The following is a 26,430-nucleotide window of genomic DNA, read 5'->3' as shown; positions in this document are numbered from 1 at the left end:
AGTGATACACCTCTGGTGCGGGTCTTGTCTGACTCACACCCTCTAGGATAGTGTGGGGTTCTTATGCTCAACTTACCTTATGGTACTTAAATACTGATGCTAAATTAAGCTCTGACTTCATCGAATTTGTGACAATTTGTGACAATCGATGGTACCCCAAGTTTCCTGATGATCTCAACCTGTATTATTTTTAAGACCTAATTTTGATAAAAAGTCAAAGAGGAAACACCCTTGACCATGACCTTTATCCAAATTCAATTGACAATACGTACTTTTCCAATCAGGGGAGATGTGAAAAAGCTAAAACACTAGTTGCCATCGGAAAGAGTGTCGCAGACAACAAGGATTTACATACATGCCTGACGTTACTAATATAACCTCAACATCTCTTAAAAACAGGATGAAGGAAAAAGTAGTTTGCAAAAAGCCCCTCATGCCATGTCTCTTTCGCAGGCTGCTTGCATTACTGCTGACAGAAAAGATGCAAAGAGTAAGCCCTTCAGAGCCTAAGTTAGCTATACCAAAATGGCTTCTTAATGCATATGCCTATAATAAAACAAATCCTTACTCAAACTATATTCTAAACTACAATTAAGCTAGTGCAGGTTAGCAAAGAAAGACACAGATTTGATAGCATTATTTTTGTTCTGTGCTTATGTGGTAGTGGAGCTGGGCCAAGTATGGCCGAGGAGTTACTTAAGATATTATCTTAAAGACAGAGACAATCTATAGGAAAAGACAGAAGCAGCATAGAAAGGAATGGGGAGGGAACTGGAAAGAAAAGGGGAAGCCATTATTCAGTGCACACACAGCTTCCTATGTATCCCTACACTTTTGCCATAGAAAACTGCCATGGTTTCTGAGCATAAGAGAGTCCCGAATTTTTTTCCCTGGGTAAAAAGGGAAAACATGTCAAGTGCAAGAAAGAGAGGCAGGAAGGGGCATCATATATGGAGGCCTAGGACGTGCTGCAGCCCTGCTCTGAATTTTGAAGCATGGGTCTAGACAGAGCTTCTAAATGCAACACAGACTGAGGCTATGTCTACACTGCAGGGTTTTTCAGAAATAACTTATTTCGACTTTCGAACATCGAAATCAGTTATTTCCGAAAAGAGCGTTTACGCTGCAGGAGCATTTCAAAACTGAGTGTCCACAATGGAGAAACCGATTTCAAAATAAGAGTCATGATAGAATGCATCCCTGGAGGCCAATTCAACTGTCGCATGAATAGTTTTGTAACAGACAATGCTGCAAATGTGACAAAGATGAGAAGATACTTAGAAGAAGAAATGGCAGGATGTTGCTTAATAACATATGGATGCAATGCCAATGTAATGCAATGTTTCAGCAGAGACCAAAGCACCTCATCTCCAGGAATAAAAGAAAATGTTACTGAAGTCACAAAATACTTCCAGAACAACAATTTTGCTTCAGCTTCACTGAAGAGAGCATGAGGATCCAAACTAATTCTCCCTCAAAATGTTTGATGGAATTCTGTGGTTGATTATTTTGAACAAATTATTAGGAATTGGCCTATTCTCATAAAACATTGTGAAGACCACAGCTATTAAATAAATGGAAGTATCTCATCCAAAGTATCTAACTTTAGATTAAAGAGGAATGTAGAGGACATACTCAGTATACTGAAACCTATTATCCAGAGCCTTTAACAAATTCCAGAGAAATTGCTGATGCTGTCAAAATTTGCGGAGCAACACACAAACTGAGCCCTTATAGCTGAGCCCTCGCAGACCTGATCTGGTCCAGCACCTTTGTTGCTCTGCAGGGGGGCAGTAACCCCAACTCTGTGTCTTGTCTGGAGGAAACCAGAGGATCTAGCCCAGCAGGACAGAGTGGTGGGGAGCCCCAGAAGGCAGGAAGACGGGTGTCAAAGGCATGATCAGCACACCAGGGGATTTCTATTATTCGACCTGCTACACTTTTTTCTTGCTGAATTTAACAGAAGAGAAAGTCTTGGTTGTTTGATTCTATATAAATTTTCATCTCTACTCAGTGTGACATCAAAAAGATGTGGTGTCATCTTACCTGTAATGTCTCTCCTGTGGTGGTAGTCCCCAGGCAATGCTCAGTGAATGAACACTTCTGACTGGAACAACTGAACAGGAAAAAATGCATACATTTTAATTAAAATGTATGATTGTTCCTGTCTCTTTAATCCTAAGAAACAGCAATGGGCAAGAGAGTTTTCTTGTCATAGAAAGGGTGAGAAAGAGTCACAAATACATTAATATTTAATGTATTAATTCAATTTTGATAAATGAACCATTCTAAAACACAAAAGAGAAAGAATCTACAGTGGTATATTCAATACCAATTCAGAACAATTACCAACACAGAAAAAAAACAAATTTACTTACCTCTGTAAAGTCTGTAAAATTCTGGTGTGTCAAACGGGTCTGTCAGATGGCCAAAGTTCGGTTTCGGTAAACCACTTCAAAAAATTACAGCAAGATATTTATTGTTTACGATACAGAACCATAAAGGGGAAAATATAAGTTGTTCTGTGCCCATAGTTCTAAAATTATAAAAATCTGAGCTTTTCATCAAACCAGAATACTTCCTTCTTTGTTGTGACTCTGGACTAGGACTCACTAAAAGAGCCACTCCATCCTGATTTAAAAAGAAAACTTAACAGCCGCTCACTACTTCCACAAACACATACTAGAGTTACAGGCATATTCCTCCAGTTTCCTCCCGTTGTTCCTGAAAGTCATAGAATAGAATTATAGAATCCTAGGGCTGGAAGGGAACCCAGAAGGTCATTGAGTCCAGCCCCTTGCCTAAAGCATGATCAACCCCAACTAAATCATCCCAGCCATGACCATATCAAGTTAGGACTTAAAAACCTCCAGGGATGGAGATTTCACCACCTGTTTCAGTAACACATTCCAGTGCTTCACCACCCTTCTGGTGAAATAGTTTTTCCTAATATCTAACCTACACCTCTCCTTCTATAACTTCCAACTATTGCTCCTTGTTCTGCAATCTGTCACATTGAGAGCAGTCTCTCTCCATCCTCTTTAGAGCTCCCTTTCAGGAAGTTGAAGGCTGCTATCAAATCGCCTCTCAGTCTTCTGTTCTGCAAGCTAAATAAGCCCAAATCTTTTAGCCTCTCCTTATAGGTCATGTGCTCCAGCCCCTTAATCATTTTGGTTGCCTTCCTCTGAACCCTCTCCAATGCACCCAGTGACATCCCTCTCCAATGACATGCCACAGAAGTTTGGAGCAAGTGTGGGTAAGGTCACTCAGAGATTTTTGTACCTTGCCTCTTGAGGAGGCCTCAGTCACCTTTGCAGATTTGCTTGCACAGAAATGCATTAACAGAATAAATTTCCTTCCAGATTTCTGCCTGGGAAGAGAGCAGGAATCATTTAGTATGCCTCCTGCATAACGCCAATAAATACCGTAGAAGACAGTAACGTGTTTTATAATAGGAGGAGAAGTAAGCACAAGGAGATATACTTTTAAATAAATGGAAGTGGAATTATGGACAATCTGACGCCCTTGTGCTGCCATAAGAAGACCCAATACAGGAGTGACATATGGTTTCTTAATACTTGTGCTGATATAAACTGAAAAGGGAAGCATTTGTTCTGTATCACAATATTTAGTCCTTTTATCGTTAGTACAGAACATTAAATTTCCCAGTCAGCCAGCCTCAAGCATTACCCACATTCTGGGAACGTGGAATTAATGCAGCTTCACTGACTTCCCAAGGAGAATGTGGAACAAGTAATGTATAAAAGTGGCTTCAAGATAAATCTATGGGCCATGTGGAAACTCAGAATAAAACCAATAAGAGTCACTAAAATGCATACACAGACTAAACACATGCTTCTGAGACCTGTGAAAGCATTTTTGGATTTTTCATACTCTTATGTTTCTAATGGAAAGATCAATGTGACACACTTTTGTTCACTTAAAACAAAAATCAGTCAAGAAGCACTTCAAAGACCAAATGTTTTTGTTCATTTATCCATCTTTAAAAAAACATGATCTTGTAAGCAAGACTGTTCAGTTTCAGGGAGTGTTTGTCAATCACTTGCCCATGATTAAGGCTAAGGTTTTGACTTGGTTATTTTTAAAATCACAAACTAGTTATGGACAATAAACAAAAAGTCATGGAAGCTGTGACCATCTTTCACCAGAGTGGTGGCTGGGAGATGTAGGGTCTTTGCCCTATGCCTTATTCAAGGGAATATCACTAGAACCCTACAGGGAGACTTTGAGGAGCATGTCACTGTCAATGGATTCCTTCCAGGCCCCACCAGCTGCCAGCGGGACTCAATGAACTTTTGAGGTCCCTTCCAGCCCTAGGATTCTATGATTCTATTCTATGACTTTCAGGAGAGGCAGTTCTACAACTGGACAAAACTGGAGGAATATGCCAGCCTGGCTGCAGCCCGAGGGGCTGAAGTAGACAATGTCAGGGAGCTCTCTGGAATTCAGAGATTCTCTGACTTCTGTGGCATAAAGCCTTAACTCTGATATTACAATACAGCTAACCCACCAAAATACTAGCTATGAGATGAGAGAATAACAAGAATAATTTCTTGTCACAAACTGAGAAAATTAATCTAATATATAAAAATGGTTACTCACCTCTCAGAACTGTTATTCTTTGAGATGTGTTGTTCATGTCCATTACAAGCAGGTGCATGCATGCCACATGCACAGATGTCAGGAACTTTTTCCCTTAAGAGCCCCCTGGAGTGGTGCCTTCATGGCACTCACTATATGACCCCATTGACCTGACCTGACCTGACCTCCCTTCAATTCCTTCTTGTCACCTACTCCAAATGAAGGGAAGGAGGGTGGGTATTGGAATGAACGCGAATAACACATCTCAAAGAACAACAATTACAAGAAGTAATTATTTCTATATATTAAACAAATGTTTCAGTTTGTGACTGTTTTTAATTCTTTAAGTGCTTGTTCATTTCAATTCCAAACAGTTTACTCCCAAATTCTTTCCTGGAGGTGGGACTGAATCTAATGAATCGCTGATTGGAGAATCACTGCGATGACTGCTGCATCATTTCCTAACCTGTTGATCAATGGTGAAATGAGCAGTGAAGGTACAAATAAATGACCAGGCTGCCGATTTCTTTTATCAGCACCTGAGCAAGGAAGACACTGGAAAAACCATGTGCTTCCATGGAATAGGCAATGATAGCTGCAGCTGGGATCTTTGGTAGTGGATACAGATGCAATCCTCATTCACAAAGAAATTTGTTGTGATGAGACCGGAAGACCCTTTATCCAGTATGTGACTGCTATAAATAGTTGTGCCTATTTTCTGAATAGCTTTGTGAACTTGATGTAGAACACAAAGGCCCTGCATGCATATATCCAGGGAGTGCAATCTTTGATGCCAAGGAGGAGTGTGCAGCTTTGGGCAGTCACTGTGAGGAAAATGTCCTATCCCATGTGATACTGGGACACCACCTTGGGCAGGAAGGGCTTGGTGTAGTCTAAGCTGGACTTTGTCTTTACAAAATACTGTGTATGAGGTTTCTCAAGTAAATCTCCTCAGTTCGGACATTCATCTAGTGGACATTATGACCACGAGGAATGCTATCTTCCAGGAAAGGTAGAAGTAACATCAAGTGGCCAGGGGCTCAAAGGCAGAGTGCATGACCTGGAGAGCACCAAACTGAGCTCCAGAACAAGTAAGGGAAGTCATGACAGTGGGGTTACCCTCTCTGTCCCCTTAAGAAAATGAACTAACATGAGGTTGGCAAAAAAGATTGCCCTGATTCCCCAGTGTGGAAAGCAAAAATGATGGTGATCACTTGTTGCCGAGTATGACACCTTCCATTGGAGTTGTAGATTGTCAGGTGGCTGATAAGGCCTATCCGTGAACCACAAGTTCCATTACAGTGAGGACAAATGTTTCCAAGTAATGGCCGGAGGCTGTTGACCAAGCCTGAAAACCAATTTCCCCTACCTCCTGTGCCTCTTGTCCTCCTGAGCTTGTTGGTGGGCAAGTTCAAAACGTAGGGGACCATTGTGTATTACTTTTCTCCATTTTGAGCAATCCTGGGCAAGTGTCTCCCAAGTGTCAATGCCAATATTGCATTTCTTTAAGTTAACCTTCAGTAAGTCCTTATAATGCTTCTATTGGCCTCCTATGTTATGGTACACTTTTTTCAGCTGAGAGAAAAGGACCTGCTTCCAGTTGCAATGGCCTGGCATCCAAACAATGTCACCAGACCAGTGGAGTTGCTGACAGATGATCATCGCCTCAATGCTGGTGGGTCTTTGCCTCTTCCAGGACACTAATGTTGCTCAATCTGTTTTCCCAATTGATCTTCAGGAACATGAGGAGGGACTTTCAAGTGATGTCTGCCAGTTGTCCAGGTTTATAATATATAAGAGTATAATTGGAGGTACATACCTCCTAGAGCTGGAAAGGATATCACCTGGTTGAGCCTCCTGCCCTTTTGGCAAGACCAAGCATCATACCTGACATCTATTTGCTCCAATTCCCTAAATGGCCCCTTCAAGGATTGAGCTTGCAACCCCGGGTTTAGCAGGACAATGCTCAAACCACTGAGCTACTCCTCCCCTGCCTCACTAGACACCTACGACAATCCTGGGAGACTAATGGCTTCATAAACAAGAAGGTTGGTGTCTGTTCAAATGTTGTGATCTTCAAAAACTCTGTGCCATAAATGAGCAAAGACTAGTACATTCTCTATTATTTTAATAGATGGAGTATGTGGTACCTCGCCTGGAGAGGGCTGATGGAGCACTTTGGTCTTCTTGATATTGAGCAAGGGACTAAGACCTGCGTAAGCACAGGCAAACATGTTCAGGATAGTTTGAAGATCTTTCTCAGAGTGAGCCAAAACTGAGCTATCACCAGAATACTGAAGTTCCATGATAGATGTGGAAGAAATCTTACTCTTTACTTTCAGCCTGCTAAGCCAGAACAGCTTTCCATCCATTCTGTAAATTATTTCAACACCAGCTGGGAGCTTCCCAGCAATTAGGTAAGAATGACAGCAATAAGAACTACAAACATGGTTCGGGCAATGATGCAGCCCTGTTTGAACTTCGATAAATTCACTCTGGAAGCCAATACTACTCAGAACAGCCATTTTCATGTTGTTATGAAGCAAATTTAGGACACTGATATATTTATCAAGATATCCAATCTTCGAAAGCACAATCCAGAGGACACAGCAGTTCACTGAATCAAAGGAATTAGTTAGGTCACTGAAAGCCATATACAGTCATTGGTTTTGCTCCTGACACTTTTCTTGCAGCTGCTGTGCTGCGAAGATCAGATCCACAGTTCCGCGTGTTAGCCGGTGGCCGGGTAATGTGCGGTGAGGTACTCCCCTGGGTCCTAAGCAACCCAGTTTTTTACTGTTAGAGCAGGCAGCTCCTAGCACTCTCACCCACGGCCAGGCTGTAGTAACCAAACGGTTAAACTTCTTTTTGTTGTGCTGGCTGTGTTGCAGTAACAAAAGGGTTAACAAAATGGCTAGGCTCAGAGCTTAACTAGTTACAAGTTTATTTAAGCTACAGTTATAAGCGTGTGGTTACAAAAGGCTATTGTTTACTTCTTATATGCTAGCAAAGTACAGGTGTTAACAAGTTACGTTACAATCCAATACAAAGATATCTGTTACCATCTAACACAATGATATCTTGACACTAGTTACAGAGCTCTAATTCTTTAGCTGTGCACAAAAAAGTCAGAGACCTAGCATGGGTGTATCTTACCCTCTCTGCGTCTCTCGATACCAGCGTAGCCGAGCCAGATCGGTCACTCAATTCCGCGGAAAGACGAATACAAGGTTGGGCGTCCCCAGTAGTGGACCTCGGGAGGCAATCACCTGACCCGACCAGCAGGTAGTTGGTGGAAATGCACTCAAAGTTAGAGTTCTGCTGGACCCATCTTTTACACCCCCTTTTGGGTTACGTATTCTCTTTCTTATCTATGGTGCCAGATCGTACTGGTCTGTCTTTGTGACTCCAGTTTGTTACAAGGGCATTTCTACTTAGTTTGCACTTGTAAGACAAGAGATAAACAATTTAGGAGTACAGGACATTCTTTTGTGCGGGTGGGGCACGTCCCCTTCTGGGTGATTGTGTGTGTGCATCATATTGATCAATGCCAGCTGGGGTGATTTCTGAGGGTCCCCCCCACTCTTGTTGACAGTCTGGCCTGTTAGCCTTCTAGCTGCACTTTCTGTTTCTCAGGGTCATGATAAGCTAGCATATCTGGGCCTCAATGAGGGCATCAAATACTGTGCTGTCAGCAGCCGTTTCCGTGCCCTGTGTGCTCCTCAGTTGGGGGGGCAACGAGCAAGCTGGCTTGTAAGGGGGAGACTTTGTCTGGCTACACCGCGCCATGGTCAGAAACCACTCTATCACTCTGGTAGAACTTCTTCTGACAAGGGCAGAAGGTGAATTGCAAGGATCTGTTCCACAATTTTGCTTACAGTGGCAAGGAGATAGACACCACCATACAGGACAATCCTGTTTATCTGACCTAAATGGGACCAATGGACGGTAGGATAACCAACTGTAAAGGCTGGATAATGCGGGGCTGGCTGTCACAGCAGGACCAGCTTCCCTGGGGCCAGTTGCCACAGAGCAATGGTGGCTGGAGCACAGAGCTGCCACCAGCCCCAGGGGCAAAGCCTGGGTGGCTGAAGTGCAGGGCCAGTGGCAGAGCCCAGGCAGCCAGAGCTCAGAGGCACTGCCAGCCTCTAGAGCACAGTCCCGGTGGATGGAGTGCAGGGCCAGTGGCAGACCCCAGCAGCTGGAGCACAAGGCTGCTTCCAGCTGGGAGCAGAGCCCCAGTGGGTGTGGCATGGAGCAGCTGCCAGTCCCAGGATGCAGAGCTCTTATGGGCAGGTGGGCTACTGGCTGCCCCCAGGCCAGCTTCCTGGGCCGGCAGCCCCTGTCACCCCAGGCAGGCAGCCATCCCTGCCACCAGCCCAGGGTGTGGAGGCCCAGCCAGACCAGGGGGAGCCCCAGTGAGCCTGGGCGGGCAGTTAGCTATGCGGTACTGGGCGAAATTACCCAAGCCGCCAGGTACCCAACATTCCATTTCATCCCACACCACCTCAGGCAGTGTTCGATAAAACGGAGTCTTGAATGATGGGGGTCCGTATAACCAAGGTTTTCCTGTAGTTTCCACAGTCTACTTTATCACCTTTTTTTGAAGAGGATGACAATGAGGGCATCCCTCATTTCACTGGGTACCTACTCCTTTATCCAAATTTTAAGGATGAGCAGATAAAGCAGAAAAATTATCTCTGGTCCACAATCTTTAAAGATTTCAGCTGGGATCCCGTCTGGACCTGTTGCCTTGTTGTACCCCATCTTGCATATATATCTCATGCAAACTGAGAGGGTCTCCATGCTCATCCCTCAGAAGTCACTGTGGGACTTGCTCAAGTACTTCATCTGCAACCTTGGAGTTATGGTTAAGAAGATCTTCAAAATGGTCTTTTCAGTGAAAATGTATAGCTTCATTCCTTCAGAAGTGTAGTTTCAGCCTCACAGCAAAGGGTATTCACACCATAACAAGCTGGCCCACAGACAGCCTTAATGGCACTGAAGAAACCACATGTGTTGTGGATGCCTGCAAGATGTTGGAGTTCTTGCGTTTTCTTAGTTCACCATTTGTTCTTGAAACAGCTGTGAGGTGGACCCTAATGGATGAGAGAGAGAGAGAGAGAGAGAGAGAGAGAGAGAGAGAAAGGCCCTTTGTTCCAAATCCAGTAAATAGTCCAGGATGAGAGAAATGGACACCAGGGAGGATTCTAGGAGACTCTGATCACAGGAAGAAGGACATCCTACTTTCCAATAGCACTTCCCTAACTGACGCTGAGCATTGTAGCTCTAGCTGGTTTAGCCATGGAGCCTCCACTGCCTGAGGTGTAGTAAGTGAAGGTCTGGCTGCAGAAGCCAGCTGTTATCCTGGATGAGTAAGTCCTTGTGGAGTGGTAGAGCTATCAGCACCCACTGATAACTCCATCAACATTGTATATCAATGCTGGTGGAGCCATGAAGGGACCAACATGATTATCTGAGCTCTGTCTGTGGATTTTTGAGCAGAATTTTGTGGCTCATTGGGACTGGGAAAAAAGCACATAAGGCAACGTCCCCACAGAAGCATGAATGCATCTGAGATCAATCCCAGGCTGTGATTATGGAATGAGCAGAATATCTGACATTTTGTGTTGACTCTGGGGTAAAAGAGACTCATCTGAAGAAACGCTCACTTGTGGGAAAGGGAAAGTAGTATATTTGAATGAACAGACCACTTGTGGCTGTGGAATGAACTGCTGAGATGATCTGTCAGCGTGCTCCTAACCCCGCAGGAGATGAGATGCCTCCAAATGTATGGAGTGGGCTATACAAAAGTCCCAAAAGAGAAGAACTTCTCAATAGAAGGGAGAGAGCTTGAGCTCCGCCCTTCTTTTTTATATAGAGCATAGCAGTGGTATTGTCCATTAGAACTGTAATGCTGTAACCTTGCAATGTGCTATAAAAGATCTGATAGGCCAGACAAACCACTCCGAGCTCCTTGACATTGACAGGAAGAGGTACTTTGTCTGCTGACCACCAGTCTTGTGTGTACAGATTGCCTAAATGCACCCTCCCCAGCCCAAATCTGACACCTCTATCACCAAGGTTAATGGCAGACATGGGACAGGGCACTGGAGCGGATTGAAGGGGACTCCCTTGCAAACTACCCAAGGATTCAGCCACCAGCACAAGGAATTGCAGGCTTGTGATGGTACTGTGACTATATGGCCCAACTTCTCCTGGCTGCAGTAGTGACTGAAGGCTAGACACGACTGCAACAGTCTGTGCCTCAGTCTGGCATGTCTGACTACATAAGTGCAGGCTGCCATGTGCCCCCAGCAACTAATAAATCCCTTTGCAGTTGTTATGGGATACTGCAAAAGTGACTTAATAATCTACATAGTGGTCTGGAACGTGGTTTCTGGGGAGAATGCTTCTGCTTGTGTTGAGTCCACCACAGCCTCCTCCACTCCTCTGTGCCTCTTGAGCAGCAGTGAAGAGGACTGACGTCTGGCTCTCCCTCTCGGCACACTGCTGGAGACTTCCAGTGCTGGGGATTTATCTGAGTCCTTTCTTCACACTGTCTCCTGCACCAACAGCAGGGAGGAAGTTTGGTCCAGACAATCCAGTACTGCAGGTCTTAGTGCAGCTTCCATCAGCAGCTGCTTCAGACGGAACTCTCTTCTTTAGTGTGAGGCTTGAAAAAACTGCAAAACCCGCAGCACTCCATCTGGTAGGTTTCCCCTAGACACAAAGGCATGAATCGTGGGGGGGGCACTGCTAAACATAGACTTATGGCAATCAGCACAATCCTTAGATCCCAAAGGGAGCTGCTAAGGGAAAAAGTCCCAATATCCATGCATGTGGTGTGTACACACATTGTTGGAATCAATATGAACGAGCACTCAGAGAAGAACTGTATTTTGAATTAAAGGGACACATTGTAGGAGACTAACAATTATAAAATACAAAATGAGGGTTGACTGTTCACCTTAGACAGCACACTTCAACTGACAGTATTGCACTGAATTAGTTTAAACCCCCCACTTAAAATCTGTCACAGCCATATAAAACACTATAAACCACTCTCTCAAATTATATTTTATACTAATTATCTTTTACACAAAGCAAAGTCATAACATTCAGAAGTGGGTCTGTCCCACGAAAGCTCATCTAATAAACTATTTTGCTAGTCTTTAAAGTGCTACTTGACTGCTTTTTGTTTTCATAACATTCAGTACACCTTAATTGCAGACTATAATTCTCCACTCAACAAAGGAAGCATCAGCACAGATGCAGCAGACATCAGTCAGCTTCTAGCTTCAGGCCAACACCATATAGCAGATTCTTTTTTGAATCAGGAAAGTATCTTACTTATTTGGAATCTGCGAAAAGATTTCCTTCACCCACTTCTCCAAAGTGTCCAAAGTTTCTAGTAAGGAAAGGAAAAAGAAACTTAAAATATAGCTCAATGAAAAGCACAGAGCCAGGTTTTCAGGAAAATAAAAGCAGGAAAATCTTCTAACATTAATCCAAATTAGCTTGGGGACCCAGAGGAACAGTGCTAGCCAGCATTCAATAATGCTACAGCTGCAGAGTATAAACTTCAAAGCCTGTTGGACTGATTTCCCCAATTTTGCCAAATCCCATAGATACAGTAAACCTTTGATTTTATGGACCCCGATTTAACTGACTTCAGGAACAACAAACAACCCCGTTGTTCCCAAAGTCCCTTGGGGTCTATAAAAGTCTAAATCCCCACCCTCCACACCCTCCAGCAGCTCCCCAGGCAACAACAACTCCTCCAGGCAGTGCAGCAGCCCCTCCAGCCATGCGTGGCAAGGTCTCTTCCGCCATACATTGTGGGAGGCCTCCAGCCGTGTGTGGTGAGGCTCTGGCAGCTGCATGCAGTGGGGTCCCAGCTGCAGTCTGGCAGCTCCAGACAAGCGGCAGGCTCTGGGAGTCACAGCTCCAGCAACTGCATTCTGGTGATTCCCAGGTTTGAGCGTTTTTTTGTTGCAGGGGAAGGAAGACTGTGCTGGAGAAGCCGGGGGAGTTGGTAGCAAACCCTCGTATTTCATGGACATGCTGTTTAATGGGTACCCCACCCCCAACTAGTCTGTTAAATCAAAGGTTTACTGTAAGTGGTTTTAGACTATGTTTTATGACAATCATAAGTATCCATTACAAGTATAACAGAGATTAGGGGGCACCCAGGGCTTTATGATGTGCTAGATCCTTATAATTATAGAAGTTCTGCTCAACCTTTCCACGCAGAGCATAAATAATGCAGCGATTTCTGAAAGAGATATATCTGGTACAGTTATGCACCTAAGCAGCATCTCGTGACCCTAGACACTACTGGAGTCACACCCCACTGAAATGTTATTTGTACAAAATATGCCTTGTGAAGTGTCATATAAAAATTAGTAACACACTGGTATGAATATCATTGTAAAATGCATATGTTAACCGTACATGTGCCATTATTAAATTCTCTCTTTATGATGTTATTAGAATAGGTTTTAAGGTAAGACAGTCTTGTCTAGGCAAAGATGACAAACAGGTGTGTTCTAGACAAAGAAATGTGACTTTACCTCAATTTCTATATTTGCCAGAAACAAACATATTGAGCAAAACCAGCCATGGTTATCCTGAGCCTGAACTTAAGATACAGAGACATGCCTCTTGCACCCCAAAAACATACAGGAAGCTGAATCCCCAGGAGAAGCCGGTGACTGGTGAGGGAGGACTCAGGGGACCAGAGGCTGTGTACACCTTCCCCAGCGCGGGAAGGAATGGAACAACCCCCAACTGCCCAGGACCAGCCTCTCCCCCACTGTTCCACCCCCCTCCTCTCTGTTCCATGCCTCCCCACCCTTGCTCCTCCCACACCCTACTCCTTCCCCCAACCAGGCAGCCTGGGGAAAAAACAGGATGGGGGACAGGTGCCAACAGCAGAAGGCCAACCTCCCCCTGCAGTGGTGGGATAAGCGGAGCAAGGTGGCCTCAGCAGCTTTGCTCCACTAGCTACATCACTCTGCTCCTGCCAGGTAGTGCAGGGCAGTGACACCGTCTCCCCAGGAGCAGCAAGCTAGGAAAGCAAAGCAGGCACAGCCATAGAAAAACTTCTGTCATTCGGGAAGGGAGGGTTTAAGCAGTTGAGAATGAGAAAAGTTTTACTGATCAAGTGCAAGTGCAGACAGCCTTCAACATGTTCTAGTAACATCACACAGAGAGAATTCTTAATTTCACATACAAAGGTTAACACTGGCCTTTTGCAATGATGGTCACAGCCAGCATGTAATTAGCTTTTATATGATACCTTGCAAGACATACTCTGTACAGACATCATTACTACAGTGTGCAGAGTGTGAACAGGAGCTGCTCCAGACAGGCAGGAGCACCCCTGCATGTGGCATGCCAGGGATCAGGGCTGCTCTGTCCAGCTGGAATGTCCCTGCTGACAGCCTGCTGGGGACTGGGGCTACTGCAGGTGGGCTGGAGTGACTCCTACCCATGACAGCATTGCAGGCAAGGAAGTGCCAGCTGAGCCGGAGCAGCTCTGTTCCCCAGCACACCACGGGCAGGGGCACTTCAGCCTGGCTGGAGCAGCCCCACTTCCCAGCATGCCACAGGCAGGTGGGGAGGGGAGGAGACTGGGGAGGCTGCTCTAGCCCAGCCATCCCCTCCCTTTAACTGTTTAACCGGTTAAACCCACTGTTTAACCAGTTAATCAATTTAAAGGGATTTTACATCCCTAATTAAGGTCTTGCCCAAAAGACCCACAAATAGTAAACTATTTTGAAATTAGTGTATGGACCACAGAAAGCACTGAGACAGTCCTGCTGGAATTCAAATTTGTGGTTCCCAGACGATTTCCAACTTGATGCTTGGACCTTAATCACATCTGCCAGCAAATTTAAATAGACAAAAGCTAAGCACTGATCTTTTCTCTGTGTTTATAAACCAATGCACGTGACTATAGCAGAATTACTACCAAATGAGCAGCAAGGTGCAAATTCTGAGCTGAAACTAAAAAAGTCCTCTTTTTTAAAGCAGCACATAAGAATTTGTATTTAAGCAACAAATAATGTTACCTTTAGACTGGACAACTAAGTTCATATAGTGAGCAGAGTAGTAGCACTGCCAAAAATCCCTCAGTCTGGTGTAGATATCAATATTACTAGTTTTAGGCTCATGCTTTAGTGTCTCTGCATTACCTGTAAATGTTAAAAAAGTAACTAGTTGGCCTCACATCACTAGTGCTTTTCTAATCACAAGATCTAAACACAGAATCTCATCTTGGATTCCTTATGCACAACAATTTCACCGTTTTGGATGCGCAACAAATGCATGATGGAGCACAGAATGTTCAGGCCATGAATACATGAACAAATACAGAGATAAAACACACGTATATGAAAAAAAGCTTTATTTATTATTAATGCTGTAATTAAATACAATAATTGTAAGGGAATTTAGAGCTCAAGGGACAGCAATTTTAAAAATTTCTCTTCATTGAAGATTTTTACCTTGTATGAGGAACTTTTATGGGTACTATAAGAAGGGTTAGAAATCATATAATTATCAGTATTTTGCAGTTTGTTTATTTTGTGCAGAGTCAACCTATGGAACTCTCTGCCAGAGGATATTATGAAGGCCAAGATGGTAACTTCATGGAGGATGGGTCCATCAATGGCTTTTAGACAGGATGGGCAGGGATGATGTCCCTAACCTCTGTTTGCCTGAAGCTGAGAATGAGCATCAGGGAATAGCTCACGTGATGATTATTAGTTCTGTTCACTCCATCTGGGGAAACTGGCCCTGGCCACTGTCAGAAGACAGGATACTGGGACTGATGGACCTTTGGTCTCATCCAGTATGGTCGTTCTTATGTTCACATACCCTAGTATAAAATAGCCACTTTCATGATCTATCTTGTTTGTACAGTCTCAGAGAGGTAGCCATGTTAGTCTATATCTTCACAAAACGAAAAAGGAGACCTGTAGCATTTTAAAGACTAACAATATAATTTATTAGGTAATGAGCTTTCATGGGACAGACACAGATCTGAAGAAGTGGATCTGTCTCACGAAATCTCATCACCTAGTAAGCTATATTGTTAGCCTTTAAAGTGCTATTATAGGACTGCTTTTTGTCCTGTTTGTACACGGTTTTCACAGGAGAGGAAAAACATTATGATTACAGTATACTATAACCCACAAAAAGCATCAGGAGACATTCAGGAGTAGTTATAGCTTCTAAAACTAGTCTTTTTTTTTTTTTTCAAACAACTAGACTGCAGGTTGACGGGATCTAAGGCTGGTACTATCTTGCAATTAATGCACAGCAGCACACATGGGATTTGATTCTGCTGGCACTGTATGGGGTAAAAGAAGGAAAGTGAATTCTCCCTTCAACCCACCCAAACTCGCAAGACTGTGCAATGGTAGTGAAGCTGTCACTCACCTGCTATTGCAGCTCTGAAGCTGAATCAACTGCTTTGAAAAACCTTCTCTATGAGCCCAAGATGCAAATTCTATTTTTCAATTATTTATAATAGATAAGACAGTAGACTATGTGAACTACAGCTGCCCTAAATGATATCACCAGTACACAAACAGTAAGTTACTATGAGTGGGCATGAGGCAAATAGAAAGGCTAGGGTTGAAAAGATCTTCAATTCATGTAGCACTCTTTATCCTAAAGGCCGTTTCTACACAGGCCACTTCCTTTGGAAGTGTCATGCTAACGCACGTAGCAAAAGATGCTAATGAGGCATGGATGCAAATTCCCCGTGACTCATTAATATAATGTCATGTGATCTGGAGTCCGGAAGACCATTCTTCCAGACTCCAAAACGCCGTGTAGCAGAGCGGTCCCGTGAGAGGGCTTCCAGAAGGAAGTCCTCCTTCCAGAGGCAGCTTCTTCCCAAAAATTTTTGGGAAGAAGAGGCCTCCAGAAGAAGGGCTTCCTTTCAGAAGCCCCCCCGGGGCTGCGCTTCTACATGGCATTTTGGAGTCCAGAAGAACAGTCTTCTGGACTCCAAATCACATGACGTTATGCTAATGAAGCATGGGGAATTTGCATCCATGCCTCATTAGCATCTTTCACTCCGTGTATTAGCATGACACTTCCAAAGGAAGTGACCTGTGTAGAAACAGCCAAAGTGTCTTAGGCTGTGTCTACACTTGCATTCCTCTTTCGAAAGAGATATGCAAATAAGGGAAATCGAAAATGCAAATGAGTTGCAGATTTGCTATCTGGCACCTCATTTGCATATTCTTATTTCAAAAGAGCTTCTTTCGAAAGAAGAAAACCAGAGTAGACACTGCTCTTTTGAAAGTAAACCCCATCTTCGAAAGAATCCTTCTTCCCTTTTTTTATGGGAAGAAGGATTCTTTTGAAGATGGGGTTTACTTTCAAAAGAGCAGTGTCTACACTGGTTTTCTTCTTTCAAAAGAAGCTCTTTCGAAATAAGAATATGCAAATGAGATGCCAGATATGTAAATCTGCAACTCATTTGTATTTTATTTCCCTCATTTGCATACCTCTTTTGAAAGAGGAATGCAATTGTAGACACAGCCTTACAGTTTTCACATATTTCAGCAAGCAATAGCGTCCGGTGAAATACTAAATACTAAAGAATACTAAATACTAAATATTAAAGAATCTCATATTGTTACGATATCACGTAATCCATTTTTCGATACTATGCATATTTGTTAAAGTCTTAGAATGTTAAGGTCAGACTTACCCCAGAAAAACTTCTTCATTGGATGCCCAAGTCTGGCAAGACTCCCAAGTAGCAGCTCCCTCCTGTTTGCATCACAGGACCTTGCTAGTTGATATTCTGTTAATTTTAGAGCACTGTATTAAACTACCAGGTAATGGTCCAGTCTAACCACCATCAATTTTCAACAGTGCCATACATAGTACATAGAACAGCACCAGAAGTGATTTTTGTCAGGCATACAAAGTAGTAGTAAATTAGTTACAAACTACATCACTTGCTGACAGTGCTCAGAAATGGAAAACAAAACTGAAAAAAAAAAGCCCTCTAGGCCTTTGCTGAGGCTATATCTACACAACACAAAATAAGTCGACTGCAAATACACAATTCCAGCTACAGCAATTTCATAGTTAGAATTGATGTATCTGCACTCAGCTTACTTGACTGTCCTTACTGAAGGAGGTTGATGGGAGAATTTCTCCCATCGATCTCGCTTACTTCTCACGTCTCACGAGGAGTACAGGAGTCAACTGCAACGCCTGGGGGATTGATTTCAAGCATCTATACCAAACGCACCAAATCAAACCCCAGAAGATCAACTCTGAGCAGGTTGATTTTCTAAGCTAGCGTAGGCACAGCCTCAGAAACAGAATGTGAGGCAGGAAGAGAGAAAAGGTGCTTATTTGCCTATACACTAATTATGGTTCTTCAAGATGTGGGTGCAAATGTGTATTCCTCACATGCCAAAGCACCAGAACCCAGAGAATGTTGTCTCACAAAACCCAGAGGATCTGCACTCATGCCTTGTGGCTCTAATTCTCCCTTGGCTATTTAACAGTAGCACTAGTGTTTTTAAATATAAACTCTTTAAGCAGAGGAGGGATAGCTCAGTGGTTTGAGCATTGGTCTACCAAGCCCAGGGTTGTGAGCTCAATCTTTGAGGGGCCCATCTAGAGATCCAGGGCAGACAGATTTAAAAAAAAAAATTGGGGGGAGGTTGGTGCTTGACCCTGCCAAAAGGGCAAGAGATTAGACTCAATGACCTCCAGAGGTCCCTTCCAGCTCTATGAGCTGTGTATCTCCATATATATTTTTTATTAGCCTTCATAATGAATGTCAAAAACAAGGGCTCCAATGCAGAGATAACAAAGGATGGGAGACACAGGTCTGAAGGATGGATGGGAAGAGGGGGATCCAGGTATGCACTTACATCCCAAAGGACAACAGTTGCAATAAAGGCAGGTAATTATTTTTTCCATTTCAAGTGCCTATAAACATTACTCACAATACTCATGTAACTCACAAGGGCAACAATGACCAAGAGAAGGCTGAGTTTAGTATCCAGTAAAAAGAAAAGAGAGCAGCAGAATATGGACCCTGGACTTCAGAAAAGCAGATTTTGACTCCCTCAGGTAACTGCTGTGCAGGATCCCCTGGAGACTAAAATGAGGGGAAATGGAGTCCAGGAGGGCTGGCTGTATTTTAAAGAAGTCTTATTGACAGTTGAGGAACAAACCATCCCAATATGCAGAAAGAATAGCAAATATGGCAGGTGACCTGCTTGCCTTAACAGAGAAATCTTTGGTGAGCTTCAACACAAAAAGGAAGCTTCTTGTAACTTGGACAAATGACTTGGACAACATACAAAAACATTGGTCAGATATGCAGAGGTGTAACCAGGATGGCCAAAGCACAATTAGACTTGCAATTAGCAAAGGATATGAAGTGTAACAAGAAGGTTTGCTATAGGTACGCTAGCAACAAGAAGGTCAAGAAAAGCGTGGAACCCTTACTGAATGGGGAAGGCAACCTGTAACAGATGAGGTGGAAAAAGCTAAGTATGCAATGCTTTTTTTTGAGCCCTCAGTCTTCACAGAAAAAGTCAGCTCCCTAACTGCGGCATGGAGCAGCACGGTATGGGAAGGAGGTGAACAGCCCTCAGTAGTGAAAGAACAGGTTAAGGACTATTTAGAAAAGCTGAACGTGCAAGTCCATCAGGGCAAACCTAATGCATTCAAGGGTGTCGAGATAGCTGGCTGATGTGATTACAGAACCATTGGCTATTATCTTTGAAAACCCTTGGTGAATTGGGAGGTCCCAGACGATTATTAATTTGCCCAGGGAGGCTGTGGAATCAGACACTCTGGCTTTGTCTACACCAGAAGCATCTGTCTACAGAAGTTACTGTCAGAAGAGCTGTTCGGACAAAACTGTCAACAGATCGTGTCTGCATATAAAAGCGGATTGACCTTTTGATTTGCTCTGTTGACAAAAGCCCAAACCCACACCCCACCCCAGAGCATCTACACGGCGTTTCTGTGGACAAAATGCATTTTGTGTGTAGATGCTCCACAAGTTTTGTCAACAAAACACCTTAGGTAGGTGATTACCGTGGCATCTAGGTCAGGTATAAATTTTGGGAAGTCCCTCCTGAAGTCATCTTTTAAGTAGACTCTGAGTCTCTCGTCTGGACCCAGCATGGAGCACCTGCAACTGGGGATGGGGGGGGGGAGGTGACATAGGCATCACCTCACCTGGCTCAAGCAGAGAGCTGCCATGACCAGAGGAGAGCTGCGAGGCTGGCAAGGAAAGAGGTTTCTGTCCTGGCTGAAGCAGTTCCATGCTGGGGCTAGCTGGCAGAGGCAATGCTCTGTGTAGCTGCCCTGAGCCCCTGCATGGGACTTGTTAAGCAGCTGCTTGGCCACACAGCCATACCACTTCAAGGGAGCATAGCTCCTAAGGATAACCAGGAGAGGATGAAGATTCCTGAAGGGAACTGATTCTTCCACAAGCAGGTGAAGATGAATGATTCCCCTTAGAAATCTAACCAGGTTGAGAAAACTGCCTGTCCTTGGGTGGACAGATGAAATGCCAAGAGAGCCAAGTGAACTCTCAATTAGCTGACCAAGATACCAGAGAACTAAAGGTCCAATAGTATTCCAAAACTTCCTGAATACTGGCCAGCATCGGCTAAATTTCCTGACAAGCATACTGAAAAACACTTCTATTTGGCCAAATCAAACACTCTAGCAAAGCACTTGCAGCTGTTAAGCAACACTTGTCAAACAGCTTCCAAACTTCATTTCTTTTTCTCATCTAGTCATGTGGAATTTATACAGGCATTGGAAATGTCTCTGCACTCCAGGACATTGATATGGAGGGAAATTTCCTGCTTCACCTACAAACCCTGAATTTTCAACACCCCATATGTACTCCATCTCCTATAGAAGAGACATCAGTGACTATACTTCTGATCAGTGAGGAATGTGTGAAGTGAACAGCCTGGCATAGGTTGCTCTGAATTATGACCCACTAAAAGGAGCCTGGAATCTCTGGAGGCACCAGGAAAACCTCACAAACAAAACCTCACAAACAAAATGACAGCTCAGAAGACAAGCCAACATCAACCATGCTTGAAGAAGGCAAAGGCACAGTGTTGCATAGTGGACAGTATAAAATGCACACTGCTATATGGCCTAGTAACCTTAGCTAAAACTGTGTTCTCATTAGCTTTGCTAATAACTGTTCAATTCAGTACCATAAACTTTTCTGGGGTCTTTATTAAAAAATGACTCTACTACCCACCTCTTCAACTAGAGGGCAGAGAAAATTCACAATGCATATTTAGGTCTTTAACACATCGTTCATGCAAAGCAGGAATGTCAAGTCTGGTCTTGCTTACCTTTAACTTAAAACATAAGCAGGAAAACAACTGTTTGGCGTTTGTAAAATTTATTAAAATCTATGTAGTAACCTTTCTTTAGGTATCATGAAGTATCAAGAAAAAGTGCCAATCTATTTTTGTTCCTTTGCAGATTCTCATTAACACAGTTCTATTTCTAGTTTTATTTAATTCTTTGAATCAGTTTTCTCTTATGTTAGGGGACTGGTGAAATTTTTCAGAAATGCCTTTTTGACCAGAGGATGTTTCTCCTCATTCGCACTCTAACTATTCTCTCTCCAATGTACTATTTTTGCAAGACTAGTCTCCCTATCCATGTTAATACCAACATTTGCTCTGAATTAAGTGGTGCATACAAGTAGACTCACAGTCATATAAACGTATATATTGCATTACACTCAGGGCTTTTTTTCTGGTGGTATGTGCCGCTACTGTGTACTGGCACCTACTCACCAGGGTTCTCGTGCCTGGGGCTGCCAGTAGGGCTCTGCATCCCAGCTGACTCCCAGACACAGGGCTGCTGGAGGCCCCTGGCCCCGTGGAGCCAGAGGCCCTGGTAGTCTCGCAGCTGTGCGGGCCCAGGAGCCAGACCCACCACTGCAGCAACACTGGTGCCAGAAGCCGGAGCCCGCATCACCTCAGCAGCGCAGAGCCAGAAGCTGGAGCCCCTGCTGCTGCACAGCAGTGCAGGAGCTGGAAGACAGAGGTCCCTTTGCCCTGTAGCAACACAGGGCCGGGAGGCTGCCATGGGGCTAGGAGCCAGCGTCCCCACCACCCTACTGCAGCATGGGACCAGGAGGCTGTGATAGAACTGAGAACCAGAGCTCCTGTGCCCTGAAGTAGAGGGGACTGTGAGCAGGAGTTCTCACTTGCCCCCCACAGCAGCAGAGGCTGGGAGCTGGAGCCCTTACCACCCCTCCAGCAGCCTCACCCACAGGAACCTGGTGGCAGGGGGTCAGGAGCCATACCAGCTCCTCTCTTTTCACAAAAAAAGCACTGATTATGCTCAGGGAATTAATAAAGTCCCATTGACATAATTTTTGGCTCTTAATTAAATTTTACTTTTGAACTGACGTTAAATCAAAGACATATTAAATATTACAAATTAGGCAATACTGAATACCTGAGACTCTTGCCAGAACTTCAGTCCAGTCAATGCTGTAGAGCTAAAAAAAATAGTTCTATGACAAAAATATTACTCTTACCACTATCAACAGCCTCAACTTCACGATCAATAGCATCCCTGACCATTAGTGGGTGAATGAAGAACTGTGCCCACCTAAAACAAAGAAAAAAGTGGCAACTTTTTCCTATTGTTTGTTGAATGATTGTACAGGAAGATTGTTTTTATAACCAAAAACTGCCTTTGTGACAAACAACACTATTCACTTTTTAAGATTTAGGACCTGTAGTAACTCAAACAATTAGGAAGTTCTGGGCTCTTTTGCCACTAGTTCCTAAAGCCTCTGAACAAAATGAATACACCTAAATACTTAATATTCTCAGAAAGACAAAGGACAACATCTTTAGAGTGAAAGTGGACTGGTGGAATACAGTACCAAAGGAAGCAGAATCATTTACCTTCAGCTCATAAGACTCACCCATATAAGATCTGATCACTGATTGTTTGTCTAGATAGCAGTGCCTCTCTCAAATAGTGTTCAATGCCAGACACATCAAAAGAAAATGGAAAAATTCCAATTATAAACAATTAATGAACAACCTGCCCACCAGGGAAGTTTCTTCCTAAATTCAAACAGCTAATGGGTAATTTATGCCTTATAGCTAAACCAATAAGGCATAACATCCATTACAATTTTGTTACATATTTATATAGATAATATTTAACCATTACCTTTTCTCCCGCACCCATAAAGATACAGATGATGGATAGGGCACAGTAATGGCCTGGATGGAATATTAATGCACTGTTGGATATATCCTATTAACTCACATTGGGCTTGTCTACGCTACCACCTTCCTTCGAAGATGGTAATTAGGGTGTTGGGAGTTTACCTTACTTTACTAATGAAGTGCAGGATCTTTTATTTTTTCATTTTATTTATTCATTGCTTTTATATTCAAACTCATTGAAAATTCCCCCCTGCAGCAACTTCAAAGTTTTAAACTTTTGAGGAGTAAAAGGACACCGAAGTTACCCCGGCACTTCCAAGTACCGGCAGGTGAGCCATGGCTAGACACGCGCCGGTACTTCGAAGTTGAGAATTTCAAAGTTGCCGCAGGAGGGGGGATTTGCTTAATGAAGCGTTCCTCTGAGTAGCTGGATAAATGGAATGAACTAGCAATTGCAACAGTTGGAGAATTTATGGAAGTCCTAAAATGTAACCTACAAGTAATTTGGCATAAATACATACTGAAATCTGTCCATCTTTCAAAGCAGGTACATAAATTATATCACTCCTAAGAAAACAAACACTACTGGGATAAAAACAAAAAAGCATTCAAGTAGCACTTTAGGACTAACAAAATAATTTATTAGGTGAGCTTTCATGGGATGGACCCACTTCTTCAGACCATAGCCATACCAGAACAGACTCAATATTTAAGGCACAACCAATCAAAAATAGTAATCAAGGTGGACAAATCAGGAAAAAAAAAATCAAGGTGAGCAAATCAGAGAGTAGAGGGGCAGGAGGCTGGGGTGGGGCGGGGAATCAAGAATTAGATTAAGCCAAGTATGCAAACGAGCCCCTATAATGACCCAGAAAATTCCCATCCCAGTTCAAACCACATGTTAATGTGTCAAATTTGAATGTAAAAGAGAGTTCAGCAGCCTCTCTTTCAAGACTGTTGTGAAAACTCCTCTTCAGTAAGACGCAAACTTTTAAGTCATTAACAGAATGGCCCACTCTATTAAAATGCTGGCTAACAGGTTTGTGGATCAGGAGTGTTTTTATGTCTGTTTTGTGCCCATTAACTCTTTGTCTAAGAGAGTTTGAAGTCTGTCCAATATACAAAGTATCTGGGCATTGTTGGCACATGATGGCATATGTGAAGTCAGTTGAGGAACATGAGAACGTGCCTGTGATTCTGTGAATAACCTGGTTAGGTCCAGTGATGGTATCTCCAGAATAGATATGTGGACAAAGCTGGCAGTGGGCTTTGTTGCAAGGAAAAGTTCCAGGACTGGTGTTCCTGTGGTATAGACTGTGGTTGTGGGTGAGAATCCTCATAAGGTTGGGAGGTTGTCTGTAGGAGAGAACAGGCCTGTCACCTAGAGCCTTCTGGAGTATGGCATCCTGATCAAGGATAGGTTGTAGGTCTTTAATGATGTGTTGCAGTGGTTTGAGCTGGGGGCTGTAGGTAATGACCAGTGGTGTTCTGTTCCTGGCTTTTTGGGCCTATCTTGGAGTAGCTGGTCTCTGGGTATTCATCTGGCCCTGCTGATTTGTTTTTTTATTTCTCCTGGTGGGTAATTCAGGTTTATGAATATTTGGTAAAGATCTTGTAGTTTTTTGTCTCTATCAATAGGATCAGAGCAAATGCGATTGTACCTAAGGGCTTGACTGTAAACAATGGATATAGTTATGCATGCAGTATGGAAGCTAGAAGTGTGTAGGTTAAATATAGCGATCAGTGGGTTTCCGGTACAGTGTGGTGCCACATCAGGCCATCCTGGGATACTACTTCTCCTTCAACACACAGACACAGATCTATGGAAAAGTTGCAGTCTCCTTCCATCTTGATCTCTGTTATAAAAAGGAAACCTGTGGAAGTCTGGCAGTCACAGGCTCCCCTCAATCAGGTCAAGACAAGAAAATGCAAATTTATATGTGCAGTTTTCCTCGAGCAGACACATGTTGTCTTAATCTATTTTAAATGAACCAGTACTTTATTTGGTGTGATCAGGTTACCTATCAAGTGCTTCTTTGAAGTATTTCCGCTGGATATCAAAACGGAAGACTGTCTGTTCACAGTCAGTGGAAGCGTTGTCACTGCCCCCATGTTTCTTCAGGAATTTATCAAACCCATTCTCATCTGGATACTTCAAACTGCCCATAAATACCACTGAAACACAATCCATCAAAATTAAGAAAATAGAGACCACAATGATGATTTCAGAAAGGCAAATATACATATAGAGAGCAAGCTTTTCCATTGCCTTTCTCCTTGTGAAGGCATGTACACAAAGCAACAGTGCATTACCATTTGATTTGATAACATATTACATTATTTGCACTTGTGTAAGTTACTACGCTAAGGCTGTTTCTACACATGCCACTTTCTCCGAAAGTGTCATGCTAATAAATGGCCCAAAATATGCTAATGAGGCATGGATGTCAATTCCCTGCACCTCATTAGCATAAGGTCACATGATTTGGAGTCTGGAAGAGCAGTGTCTATACTGGTTTTCTTCTTTCAAAAGAAGCTATTTCAAAATAAGAATATGCAAATAAGGTGTCAGACATGAAAATTTGCACCTCATTTGCATTTTCAATTTACCTCATTTGCATACCTCTTTTGAAAGAGGAATGCAAGTGTAGACACATCCAAGATATAAAACAATGGAAAATCTGTCCTATAGCAACTGACTAAGCTAAAAATGCAAGTTATAGAATGGAATCATTTCAGAACATGGAAATCACTTGATTTCAAGTATAATTTTAAGTTACACTTTAAATCTTAGTAGGCCACCAGAAATAAACAGACATACAAGCACTCAAATTTATGAGTACGCGTGACATAGAAGAAAGTGTAAGAAATGTATTAAAAAAAAAATTAGTAATCTAAATTTGCAATGTTGGGGGCAGGAGGGATTTATGTCCAAGGCAGACAGTACCCCCTAGGGACAGTATTCCAGACTAGGTTGCCCTATGATGAGAGTTAATGGCTGCATTGCCCACCGGCTAGATCGGGATCAGCAACTTTTCCAAAGTGGAGTGCCAAAATTTGACCTTTTGACTTTTGATCCGAGGGCCAGTGATAATTTTTGAAGTCACTATTAGCTCAACTTACAACAGTTTCACTGATAAATAAACTAAGATGAAGAGCTTTATCATTTAGGTGGTGACTGGTAGCATTAGCTGGTCTTTTGTTAATCCACAGGTTGCATTGAGGAAGAAGGGCATGGCTGAGCTACCACCTCGCATGCCGATGAAAATCGGCTCACATGCCACTCTTGGCATGTGTGCAGGAAGTTGCTGACCCCTGGCTTAGATATTACTCTTTATAGATAAATATCCTATAAGATACATGTTTGGTGTAGTGAATTTGTCAGGTCTCTGTATCACGATCATCTCACACACTCTTCCATTCTCTATCACATCAAGCACAGCTTTTGGTCCTTACCTTTAAGTCTCTCCACCATTTAGTTCCACCTTATAGTTCTATTTGTTTTTATTATGAAGTTTACAAATCCCCAATGACTTTACTTGTGATGCCAGCTTGAACACTCACTTGTCCATTTTTC

General features: G+C 43.1%; 1 protein-coding gene across 1 annotated transcript in view; it reads right to left on the bottom strand.

The window, feature by feature from the left end:
* The window catches only part of LOC142017453 (nardilysin-like), a 79,916-nt gene that overhangs the window by 44,718 nt on the left and 8,768 nt on the right, over positions 1–26,430 (bottom strand). Inside the window, exons 4-10 of the mRNA XM_075002319.1 lie at positions 24,875–25,028; positions 22,205–22,278; positions 17,342–17,437; positions 14,682–14,804; positions 11,956–12,013; positions 2,379–2,452; positions 2,047–2,116 (exon numbers count right to left, since the gene is read on the bottom strand). Of these exons, the coding sequence (XP_074858420.1) occupies positions 2,047–2,116; positions 2,379–2,452; positions 11,956–12,013; positions 14,682–14,804; positions 17,342–17,437; positions 22,205–22,278; positions 24,875–25,028 (649 nt within the window). The remainder of the gene's footprint in view (positions 1–2,046; positions 2,117–2,378; positions 2,453–11,955; positions 12,014–14,681; positions 14,805–17,341; positions 17,438–22,204; positions 22,279–24,874; positions 25,029–26,430) is intronic.

The sequence above is a fragment of the Carettochelys insculpta genome, chromosome 9, assembly GCF_033958435.1.
Source record: "Carettochelys insculpta isolate YL-2023 chromosome 9, ASM3395843v1, whole genome shotgun sequence".
Classification (NCBI taxonomy): Eukaryota; Metazoa; Chordata; order Testudines; family Carettochelyidae; genus Carettochelys; species Carettochelys insculpta.
Note: the sequence above shows the minus strand (reverse complement) of the source record. Positions and strands in the feature narration are given on the sequence as shown.